Source organism: Vespula pensylvanica, chromosome 23 (assembly GCF_014466175.1).
Source record: "Vespula pensylvanica isolate Volc-1 chromosome 23, ASM1446617v1, whole genome shotgun sequence".
In the NCBI taxonomy this organism is placed as follows: Eukaryota; Metazoa; Arthropoda; class Insecta; order Hymenoptera; family Vespidae; genus Vespula; species Vespula pensylvanica.
In genome coordinates, this window is record NC_057707.1 from 67,700 (window position 1) to 80,107 (window position 12,408).

Here is a 12,408-nt window from a genome sequence, read left to right on the forward strand (position 1 = left end):
AAAAGTTGGTAATTGTTGCACACGTGTACAAGCACTTCTTTCTTCCTTTTTTTTTATTAATAAGAAAGTGGGTGAGAGAGAGGGGATGAGTGAACGTGTCGCGACATTTGATCGTAATGATCATGATATGGTATAAAGTGTGTTTCATAATTAAGCTGTCATGTGTACGTGTATATTAGAAAGTATAAGTAAAGTAATATTAAAAATTTGAGATAGGCATTATTACAATAAAGAAAATCTCAAAGTAGGAATACGTAAAAAATTTGAGGATGCGATGCCCGCACGTAGACGACACGTTGGTTACGAGTTAGAAAATGATTTTGTGATTACAAACTTGAACAGTGAATGGCGAGATACTGACACGAAGCAGCAATATTATAATAAAACTCGTAATGTCGGTGGTTTAGAGGAAAATCATTTTAAGCAACGTGATATACCACCATCACCAATAACTATGACGGCACGCGATAGAACTAATGAATTTATTAATACTATAAGGACAATGCAGGATAGAACAGTCGTTAGAACGACCAACCTGCAAAATCCAAGAAGAGCGAGGCAAATGCAAAGCTATTCCAATTTTATGATGGTTGCTAAGAGTATCGGAAAGAACATTGCAAACACTTATACCAAATTAGAGAAACTTGCTCTACGTAAGAAAACATTGAGAATTATTAAAGTAGAACTATGAATATTACCTTAATGTTATTACGTTTACTTATTATGATATGTTTTATACTTTGGTTTTTATTGTACGATCAGTTACTTTTTTCAATAGTAGGTTTGCGTATTTATATTTATTAAAATAAAATTGAGATATCATATTGATTTAATACAATATACGATACAATATACTCACATTTATTCTTAAGATATTGTTATCGATTTTCTGGTAATTTTATCTATATGTTTATTTATATCGGCTTCTTAAGACAATAAAATATTTGTGATGTAAAAAAAATTTTTCATTATAAAAGTAATTATCGTGATATTGATGTAATTACTCATATAAAAATATATGTAAAATATTATAATATTGATGTATCACTCGTGTATAAATATTTGTAAAAATTGTTTAATAGAGCAATATGTTTATTCTTTTTTAGTTGCTAAAAAGAAATCTATATTTAACGACAGACAAATGGAAATCGAAGAATTAACAAACATTATAAAGACGGATTTAAAAAGTTTAAATCATCAAATAGGGAAGTTACAAGATATGGGAAAAATTCAACGAGAAAGTTTTTCTTCTTCTCAAGGAAATCATATTGCTTCTCATTCTTCATCTATAGTGATGGCCCTACAATCAAAACTTGCAAATATGTCTAATCATTTCAAAAGTGTTCTGGAAGTTCGTTCTGAGGTATTTTTTGTATAATTTAACGTAGAGATATGTTATTTATGTTATAATACGATTGAAATTAATCCTCTTTTATATATTAAATTATATATAGAATATGAGAGAAGAACAAACCAGAAGACAACAATTTTCGCAAGGATCTGTATCTACTATGTTACCTCCCAGTGTAGTTTCTGGAAAACAAGGTTCCTTATTACTTCAAGAACAAGAATCTAGTTCTTCAGTTGCTATAGATCTTGAACCAGCAATGAGTCAATTGTCAATGCAACGAGTTTTACAAGACGATACGGTAACTTATTTCTTTTTTGAAAAAAGCAGTATCGACAATTAATTAAAGATCATTTTCTTTCTCAGGACGCGTATGTTCAGTCGCGCGCAGAGACTATGCAAAATATAGAATCAACAATAGTCGAACTAGGTGGCATTTTTCAACAACTGGCTCATATGGTTAAAGAACAGGAAGAGATGGTAGAAAGGTAAGAAAATCATATTTCTAAACTATTCCTTAGAGATTTGTTGCTAATGGGATTCGATATGATAATTAATTCACATTAATTATATTACAGAATAGATAGCAATATAGAAGATACTGAATTAAATGTGGAAGCTGCACATGCTGAAATCTTAAAATATTTTCAATCAGTAACAAATAATAGGTGGTTAATGATTAAGATATTTGCTGTCCTCATATTTTTCTTTATCTTTTTTGTAGTATTTTTGGCATAAGATTCTTTCATTTAAGTATATCTGTTTACATTTATCAGTTTTATTTTACTGTCCATATTCAGTACTTGTGATAAAGTAAATATAATTCAAAAAGAATATAATTTTTACGGGACATGTATAACGTAGAACTGTAGAAACACTCAACTGCATTCCTTAATACTTCCACTAAATTATTAAATATGCAAGTGTTAAGTATTAACTAAAAATTATTATTACAAAAAAAAAAAAATACATAGCTTTTAATTATTACTATAAAGAAGAGGATTTCTGATATTGGAAAATAAATATGTAATTTTTAAAACTTATGTAAAATGTAAAGAAAATAAATATAGGGAAGAAAGGAAGAAAAGACGAAAAAGAAAAAATAATTTCATGTGGAAAACAGTGTTCATATTTGTAAATTAATATAATTATATATAAATATATATAATTATCCTTCGTTGTTGCTTATGCTTAAAAAAAGGAAAAAAAAAAACAAACAAAAAAGAAACTATTTTAGAATTTTATACAACATATATAATGCTTATGTGACGAATAGAAGCTTAGATATTTTGTATATATAATACAATGTACTAAAGAAAAATGATGTATGATATTAATTGATGATAAATTTTTTAAAATAAATTGCAATTTATTTTTAATTTATTAAAATCATAACAACAGCATTTTTATTTATGTTGATTGCAATACTCAATATTATAACGTTGTTTGAATTTATTTCATACTTTGAAATAGAAAACAAATGTACTTTTTACAGAATGACTTTTTGAATCATTGGATCTTTCAAAAAATGTTTTACTTCAATGTATAGCAATTTCTTTCAATATTCCCTTTTTTATTTTTAATAATAATGATTGTTGACATTAGCATAATTGTAGCAATGTTGTAAAAAATTCTCCGAGTGATTTCACATAAGATAGTAATATAATATTTATGGACTTATTGGATAATAAACAGTATTTACAAAATATGTTCAAATGAAAAATGCAATGTTTCTAATATTTTCTTTGTTGTCCCCCCTTGTTATATTAATTTAAATTTAAATGCTCAAGAAAGATTTATAGTATATATTATATACTATGCTTTCTCGTGAAATATTTATTGAAAATTGTTATACAATGAATCTATTACTATATATAATAGTAATAGACTTGGCCTTTGTATAAGATTGTTAAAGACTAAAATACAAAAGTTATACTTTTCCGCTATGATGTGACTTATCCAATGACTCCCCAGAAGAATGCAAGGAACCTAAAAATAATTAATATAATTGAGCATTATTGAAAGAGTATTATGCAAATTTATTTTAATGATATTATCTCAGTGGTAACTAAGAGATCTAAGTGAAGTATTACGATAAGAAGCATCATAATAATTGAAACCTAACAGTTTTGATCAAAACAAATGTAACTTAAATTAATAATTATAATAATAAACTTAAAATATTCAGCGCACTTAACAAAAGAAGCAAAGTAAGAAAAGAAAGGCAAACGCGAATCCGATTTTTTTAGCATGATTATTAAAATCAGACTCAAATTATTTAACCTGACTTGTCATTTTATTTGGAGCTATTCCTTTCCATAGTACTCCAAAATTGCCTTACTTTAGAGAAACGTTTGCGTCCTTGCATGCACAACAGAAAAGCAAATGACAGTCATAAGGAAGGAAAAAGAACAAAAAATTAGTGACTGACCAAGAGGAAAAATGACGACGAATAAATGTATCACGATTGGCTCCTTTTGTACGCTGTTGTTGGTAGAGATGATGTTCATGTTTAGCACAAACCTTTATGATTGCGAGTACGTTGTTCTCGCTGATGTGGATGAAAACCAGAATTGCGTGGAGCCTGCAGTATTTCTTCCCCCCATGAATGCGACGTTCCAAGGGGTGGTAGCAATATCGAACCAGGTGGGGGAGGTGGTGGAGGAGGATGAATATGATCACTGGCGAAGGGAGGTGGATGTGATCTATGATTGAAAGGAAGTAATAAAGGTGGAGATATCAAAGGTGGTGGCGAATCTGCATTATCGTACCTGCCAGATGGATGAGGATGTAATGGTAAAGGAGGTGGAGAAGATAATCGACCACCCAAAGGTGGTGGTCGTTGTCCAACGTCATAAGGTGGTAATCCTGAGGTGGAAGGCAAAGGTGGTGGTAGATATGTAGGGAAAAGTGAAGGATGTATGAATGACGGTGGTGGTGGTGGTGGAACACCTGAAGAACCAGTAAACATTATAGGAGAACTTGATGAATCTGCGCCTATGAATAATGGAGGTGACGTTGTAGTCTCCCCATTTGCCTCCAAGCCTGTTTGAACATTAGTGTAAATAATATATAATATTTTAAATAAATAATCTTTTCTTTATATCACCATATACTTTAAAGAATATCCACCAACTGTAATAGATATAATGCTATAATGCTAATTTTTATTAAATATATTCATCTTATATATTAATAATTTACTGATTATTAATACTTTGAAAATTTAATACTTGTCAATTTAATTAATCATATTGAAAATTTATTTACACAAATATATGTGAAAAAAATATATTTCCTCAAAAAATATATTTTTTTACATACATTTAATGAATCAACATTATAAATATACAATTAATTTATTGCTGATCACATAAAAATTTCAAAATAAATATCTGTAAAGATATTACTCGAATATTTTAATCATTAGAATAGCATCTCCAATGTGATATTTATCAGTGGTTTCATTAAATCTTCATTATTTTGTCAAGAAAATACTTACGATGTAATTTTGTATCGGCATCTGCATCATTTATATTTTTTTCTATTAGTGTAAGACGATTACGTAATTGTCCTGCTTCTGCCTTTGATTCTTCTAAACGACGTTCATTTTGTCGTGCCATAACCTTTTTTTTTTAAAATAACACTATTTAATATATTAACATTACAATGAAGATACTTACTATAATCATAAAAATAAATAATTAATACTTCTAACCCATTGTTCGTGTGCCTTTGTTTCCAGAGCAGAAATCTGACTTTTATATTCCCTTTCTTGATCCACTATTTCACGCTTCAACATTTCTATTTGTTGCCTATGATTAAATAATAGGAAATATTTTTTAAACACACAAAAACAATTCTTACGAGATATTTATGACGTTTTTATACTTACTTATATCCTTGGATTTCATTTTGCATTGTATGTATTCTTTCTACAGTAGACTGAACTTCACCTTGTTTTTGTAACCATAATGCTTCTTCTCTGAAATAAAATTGTATTATGCTTGTTAATAAAAATCTGAAATCTAATCGTATAGTATAAAATTACTTTTGTCGTTGAGCTTCTTTTTCCTTGAAAAAGTTTGATATAACTTCCAATCGTGTTTCTGCATCCCGCTTTTCTTTTTCAGCTATTTTACATTGTTCACTCAACGAAGACACTTCTTCTTTAACAAGTTTCATGTGTTCTGAAAAATTAAAATATCTAATAAAATTCAAATTTATATTTTTAAATATAAAATGTCTAAAAAAATTGAAATTCAAATATATAAAAAGTTACAGAAAATAAAATGTTATTCTCTATGAGTATACCTTCTAACAAACTATGTGCTCCTTCGACTTCACTTAAACGTATCTTTAATTCATCTCTTTCCTCAAGAAGTTGCGACGCTTCTGCTTTAACATGAGATATTTTATACAGTTTTTCAATATCTAAATTATTTGAATTTATTTGATTAATAACATCCACGAGATCTTTGACTTCTGTTTCTTTAATTTTTAATTCTTTGTATAAATTTGCTTTGTCCAAAGAAAGCTGTAACAAAAGAAATATAACAACTATTACTATGACGTATTTTACATAATAACTTAATGAATAAATGATTTACGTAATGGTTTAATGAATACATTTTACATAATAGTTTATTGAATAAAATTAAATCATTAAGGAAATGAATGTATTTACTTGTGTAATTTGTACTTCTAATTGTTGAATTATTTCATTTAAATTTTCTTGTATTTTACTTCTTTTATTTAATTCGATTCGAAATTCTTCTGTTATACGTATAAGTTCGGTATCCAATTCTCCATATTTTCTTTTCATAGCATTAAGATCTGTTGATAAAGTTTCATTCTATAATAAAAAAATATAATTATATAAATAAATACAATAAATATGTATAATTTACTTGGGTCTTAGATTTAAAAAGAAATTCAAGTAAATTTACCTCTTGAGTTTTGATGTTAAGAGCATTAGTTAAAGATTCATTAGCGCTTTGTTGAATATTTAAGCGAGCTTGTAAATCCTCTACTGATTGAGTTAACGGATTAACTTCATTGTTGGATGAAAGAACTTCTCTTAACATGCGTTCCAATTCTAATCCTGCTTCTGTTGCACTTTCTAAATCTTTCTCTAACATAGCAACCTGATCTTCTAACTCAATATTTGCATTCTACACAATATTTAAGTTATATCATTGTATATATGTATAATTGTTTTAGATTTCCTCATATTCTTATTATTTACCTGTGAAGCCTCTAGTTCAGCTTTCAAAGACGATACCATCTCGTTAGATCCAAATGATTCATCTTGCATAGAGTTTAACTATATTCAATTTTACAAGTTTATAATTATAAATAATAAAAAAATGCAGGAGGAAGAGTATAAAAGAAAATAATTATTTACTTTATAAAATTAGACTTTACCTCATGTTTAGTTGATTTCAAATTTTCATCCAAGATCAAACTTTCTTTTACAGAAAGAAATAATTCTTTTTCCAGTTTATTTATCTTTGCTATCAATTGACCATCTCTCCTCATATTCTAAGTAAACATATAGAATCATTATATAAAAAATATGCGTCTTATTAATGTATCTAACAATAATAATACCTCAATATAATAATATCCTAAAGAAAACATAAGTGTAGTAATAGCAGTTATGCTTAAATAAAATATCGTTATCCAATATGTGTGTTCTACTTTTATCATTCTCATAATACTGCCTTCAGGAACAGACTCTTTATCCTGTAATATAAAAATAGAATAAATAATGTGTAAAAATTTATATTACTTACTATATTGATATTTAAATAAATTAGAAACAAAAGTAATGAATACAAAAAAAAATTTACTTACTTGTGATATAAAGCCATAGTTTGTATCATCACCATTCATACATTCGTTACCCGTTGTACAAACATCAGAAAATTGCATATTTTGTATCGTAGAAAATAATGTTACTTCTTCAACATTTGTGAGACCTTCCATATTTTTATTATAAAAAACTTCATCTTCTATTTCATCTTTATTTTCTGCTTCAGGCAAAACCTTATCCTCGATATTTATATCTTCATATTTAGGTAAGGTTTCAGTCATAGAATCAATTATATTATTTTGCAAACCTTCCATTTGCAATTCCACTAAATATATAACATAGAAGGAAAAGAAGAAAACAAAAAAAGAAATGTATTATTAGAACATTTCATTTATATTAACTTATATTAATAAATTTATATTTTTTACCTTTATCGGTTATGACGTTTTCTTCCAAGTATAATAAATTTCGATTATTACGAAATTCGTGGAAGATCTGTTCGGAGTTAATATCTTTTGCATCATTTTGACTAGAATGTGATTCTTCGCTTTCCTCACTATGCAATTGTCCATTACTATCTTTAAATACTGTATTCAATTCCACAGGAACATCAACAGAACTAAAGATATCTTTTTCAACATTATCATTATTTACATCACTATTTACAACATTTTTTTGACCATCCTGTGCTTCCTTTTGATTATTTTCTTCCATTGTAGGTTCTCCTTCCTTCTGTATTGTAACACTCATATTAGCATCACATATTATATCTTGTTCAAATGGATTATTATTGAAAACATTTTTTTGTAGATCTATCTTAAGTATATTAACCTTATTTACAAGCTGCTGCATGTTTTCTTCATTGTTAAGAATAATTTCAGAATCATCAGAGTTATTTTTTGCCGATACAAGATTATTTGATTGATCCATGTTTGGAGTGTCTACATTATGTACACCTTCCGTTTTATTTTCTACTTCAATTTGTTTTTGTAACTCAGACTGGATAAGCAAATTATCTGTATCATTTATATTTTCAGTAGTAATATTTTCAACTCCTATTTTCTCCTTATGATCTAAATCAACAATCATAGGAAGTACATTATCCTTATTATCTTTATATTTCAATTCAGAAGTCAAAGATTCTAAACTGTGTTTTTTCTTTTTATTTTCTTCTAACTTAGTAATAGAGGATACCATATCATCTTCCTTTTCTGTATTTCCTGATTCGACATCTAAAGAATTTATGTTATTTTTCTCTTTCTTAATTTTCAATTCAAACATAGAAAAATCTACATTACCTTTTTCCTTCTTATCTTCCACGTTTGAAGAAAAAGTATCTATATTATCTTTTTTCTTTTCTTCTACTGATTCAACAGTCGAAAAATCTACATTATTATTTTCATTTAATTGCAATTCAAATGCAGATTCGTTTGTTTTATTATGTATATTGGAAGTATTGCTATAAGTAACAAACTCTTCTTCTTTAGAATCAGTTTCTTGTTGCAACTTAATTGGAATATCTAATTCAATTTGCGTAGCAGTTGGGTTTATGTCATTATTAACTTTATCTTCTGTTTCTTTATTATTTGACAAAGACGTAGCTTCTATAACAGAAGTATAACTCGGTTGCATAGATTCTTCCCTATTTACAAAAATTGTAGTACCATCTATTACGTTAGAAAATGGAGATATACTTTCTGTTTCATGCATAGATTGCTTTGTATTTTCTTCATTGATAGTTGGAATAGACGCATCAATATTAGTATTGGAAAGACTACTATATATTGAAATAGAGTCTGGTTTATTTTCATTATTTTTTAATGGAATATTTTTTAAATTACTGACATCATTATTAATATTATCAATGTTATTATTTTTATCATTGTTGTTATTATTATTTACAATTTCAGTAGATACTTCGAAAGTCAAGTTTTTCTTTAAAATTTTAAATTCCTTTAAAAAATTTTTTGGTATGTATCCACGATTACCACCGAACTAAAAGAAATATTCATTCTCAAATATAAACTTTGAAGCAACTTAATAAAATATAAATAAAAACAATAATAATAAAATACAATATAAAAATGAACATAAAACATGATATCGTACAAACATTTATTCATGATATAATACGAATTGTTAATATAAACAGAATAATTATAGAATTGAAAAATAATTAAAAAAATATACCTCTATACCCCATAAATCTGGTCTTTTACCGGCACCTTTGCTATAAACAGTTACTACTTCACTCATCGGTACAGAGACCATACCCTTTTCTCCAGCTGTATACTTCAATGTAGTCCTGGCAAATGATACAGGTTCTGTAAATAAAACCCCAGTCAAGAAATTCAAACTACATATATAAACAAGTAAAAACGTGTGTGTGTGTGTGTGTGTGTGTGTCTGGGGGGGGGGAGAGAGAAAGAGCTGTCAATCAATTATAAAGATAAAGTATGGCTTCAGTTACCTGAACACTTTGAGTCGTAACATAATCTTTTATCTGATAGTATAGACGAGCATTTTGGTATTACACTAAGTATTATTGCAAAAATTAAAAAAGAAATTTTAGCAAATGGATTTATCCTCGTCATATTTCCACTATTGCAAAGTTCCACATCACTATCAACATAGAATGTTACAGCTTTCAGCGCGCATCATCATTCACCACAAACTATTTCACACATAGATATGCTATCTATAAAATGAATTTGCTCAGAAGAAGAAGAAACTCGAATTCTGATTGGTCCGTTAATTGTCGAAACAAAAAATTAAAAATAAGACATTTCGTATCACACGTCGTAATGCTTTTTGAGAAATATTATATATTATATAATAACTAATTAATTACATAATTTGTTATTACGTTTTTTTTTTAATATCCTACATAATAATATCTAAAAGTCGTAACTGATTGATTAGATTTTAAAGTTAACTGATCGTCCATTTTGATCAATTATTTCACGAAGTATAATATATTGATATTACTGAGACGCAAATTATATTTGAAAATAATTTTAAAATATTAAATATGTAAAATAACATTTTATTTTTTATTTTTTAACTTGTTTAATTCTAAAAATATTACATTATATGTTAGATGAATTTCGGTTTCGATATAATCGAATTGATAATAATAGATACTTTCATAACATTTTTATAAAAACAAAAAATGTGTTATAATAAATTTGATTATTTTTCTGATTATTAATCGTCATATTACCTTTTAAACAATCGTAAAATTTATATAACTGATTTCGATTTTATATATATATATATATGCAATTATAAAAATAATAATTAACAATATTATTGCTTATTCGTAAATAATATATATTTTGTGTATTTTGTGTATTTTAAGAATTTTTTATTTTTAATGTATTGAAAATATTAAAAATTAACCTAAAACTATCCTTTTATTTTAATTTACTAATTCTTTAAATAAAATTTATTAAAATATAACAGTTTTAATATAATATTTAAAATATGTGTATTAACAAATTAGGTAGTAACAAGATAGTATAATAAAAGATTAATATATGATGATATATGGAAAAAATTTTAATATTTTCACGTTTACAATCTTTTGTTTTACATGACTAGATTATAAAAAGCAATTAAAAAGTCACGTTGTTAAAGCAGTGTCGGGTATTATACATCAAAAATTATATATGTAAATATATGTATATTGAAATTGTATTGTACAATCAATGATTTTGGTTTATGTTTGAAGACAATAACATAATTATTTTAAATTATTGCATTAAGTCTTGTATAAGACGCAACATTTTAGTGGAATGTCATAATATAAAAATGTGAAAAGTAGGAATGGAATGATAATACAAGAATTACAAGATAATACATGAATAAAAAAAGAATTACTCGATCATAAATTTTTTCGTTTTTTTCTCCATTGGAATTAAACTTAATTAAGGTTAAATTTTAATAATTTACGCAAAGAAATATTTTATGTAATGATCGATTACAGAAACAATGTATTATCATACTTCTTGACTAAATAATTATTAATATGCGAATATAAATAAATGAATACAGCACATATGAAACAGCATTTAAATTTTCATTATTGTGTAAGGAAATATGAAAATGTCTTTTCATAGAGGATATTAGAATTATTTTTAAAAAGAAATAATAATATAAAATATACTTTCTATTTGTACTTGTATTCAACACAAACTTTTATTCCAATCAGTTCTTTTAGAATATTTGAAAATAATAAGAACATTTTCTTATACCGTGCATCAATTATTTTTATGTTGTGGAAAGAACACTTTCATGAGCTAATTATTTTAATTTTCTTTTTAAAATGAGCAGTAGTACACTTTTTTTCGTGATAGAATATGTAGTGAGAAATACAAAATGGAAATTTTAGACTTAGAATATACAGACTTTCTAATTCTTACTTGGTCAAACTTCTAAATGCAGTTTTAAATATAACTGGTTATCACACAATGTATTATATTTATTGAAATAACTTATATGCAAGGTGTTAATAAAAGGAGCACACATATTTTGATTGCGATCAGCAATATAAGATTAAAAATTTTAAATACATTCTCTTCTCGTATATATATCCTACGTTTTCATTATTATATTTAACTTTGTGCAACAGTATTTTACAATTGACTTTTGAGGCATCCTTCATAAACACCTAGCATATATTTTTATTGAGAATTGCGTCTAAAGCAAGAAGAATTGCAGATTTAACAAATATCAACTATTCATCAGCTACTGATACACACCTATACTGCTAAATGAGCATTCTATCATATTCACTATGTACGTATGTATGGTATGTATTTATTTATTTATGTATATTTGAAAAATGTAAAATTCTGTTATAGTTAAAGCTCTCATCTTATTTCCCCATGTTATTTTATTCTGATTTTTATCAAGTTGTATCAATGAACTATATGAATATTTTTCTTAAATACACAACTAGAACATTTTTCATATTGTTTCAAATACGAATCGTTGAAATAATTTTGTATAACATTATACTATACAAATTCTGTATTTTTTATAAGAATAAACCACTTATAGATTACAACTTTAGAAAGTCGACACACCGTTATCTGTTTATTATAATGTAAATAGTAAAATTCTTTTTAACCAAAGACATCATATAGAGTCATGTAATAATAAAAACATTGATATTATTGCACAAAAAGGTATGTTTAAAATAATAGTATTAAATAAAAAGACACTTTATGATATAAAT

The 12,408-nt window shown here is 26.2% G+C and overlaps 2 protein-coding genes across 2 annotated transcripts; one reads left to right on the plus strand and one right to left on the minus strand.

Moving 5' to 3' along the window:
• Nucleotides 1–60: 60 nt before the first annotated feature.
• On the plus strand, nucleotides 61–2,120 carry LOC122636757 (syntaxin-5). The gene is made up of 5 exons (XM_043828344.1): nucleotides 61–653; nucleotides 1,107–1,363; nucleotides 1,455–1,649; nucleotides 1,715–1,836; nucleotides 1,927–2,120. Exons 1-5 carry the CDS (start codon nucleotides 275–277, stop codon nucleotides 2,084–2,086), a joined length of 1,113 nt encoding a protein of 370 aa, XP_043684279.1. The 5' UTR covers nucleotides 61–274; the 3' UTR covers nucleotides 2,087–2,120.
• Nucleotides 2,121–3,171: 1,051 nt separating this feature from the next.
• LOC122636739 (transport and Golgi organization protein 1) lies at nucleotides 3,172–9,813 on the minus strand. The gene is given in 18 exon segments (XM_043828295.1): nucleotides 3,172–3,337; nucleotides 3,872–4,393; nucleotides 4,851–4,974; nucleotides 5,067–5,163; nucleotides 5,244–5,333; nucleotides 5,400–5,538; nucleotides 5,663–5,885; nucleotides 6,036–6,203; nucleotides 6,298–6,522; nucleotides 6,597–6,674; nucleotides 6,776–6,892; nucleotides 6,962–7,096; nucleotides 7,208–7,491; nucleotides 7,595–7,898; nucleotides 7,998–9,161; nucleotides 9,357–9,490; nucleotides 9,637–9,775; nucleotides 9,778–9,813. Coding segments are annotated over 18 exon segments (4,023 nt in total). The 5' UTR covers nucleotides 9,799–9,813; the 3' UTR covers nucleotides 3,172–3,278.
• Between the last annotated feature and the right edge of the window lie 2,595 nt (nucleotides 9,814–12,408).

Excerpts from the sequence above, each read along its gene's own strand:
- LOC122636757 (XM_043828344.1), top strand. The coding sequence starts at position 275 with ATGCCCGCACGTAGACGACACGTTGGTTACGAGTTAGAAAATGATTTT. Across the intron at positions 1,650-1,714 it reads GAGTTTTACAAGACGATACG|GACGCGTATGTTCAGTCGCG; the intron begins GTAACTTATTTC and ends TTTCTTTCTCAG. Across the intron at positions 1,837-1,926 it reads CAGGAAGAGATGGTAGAAAG|AATAGATAGCAATATAGAAG; the intron begins GTAAGAAAATCA and ends ATTATATTACAG.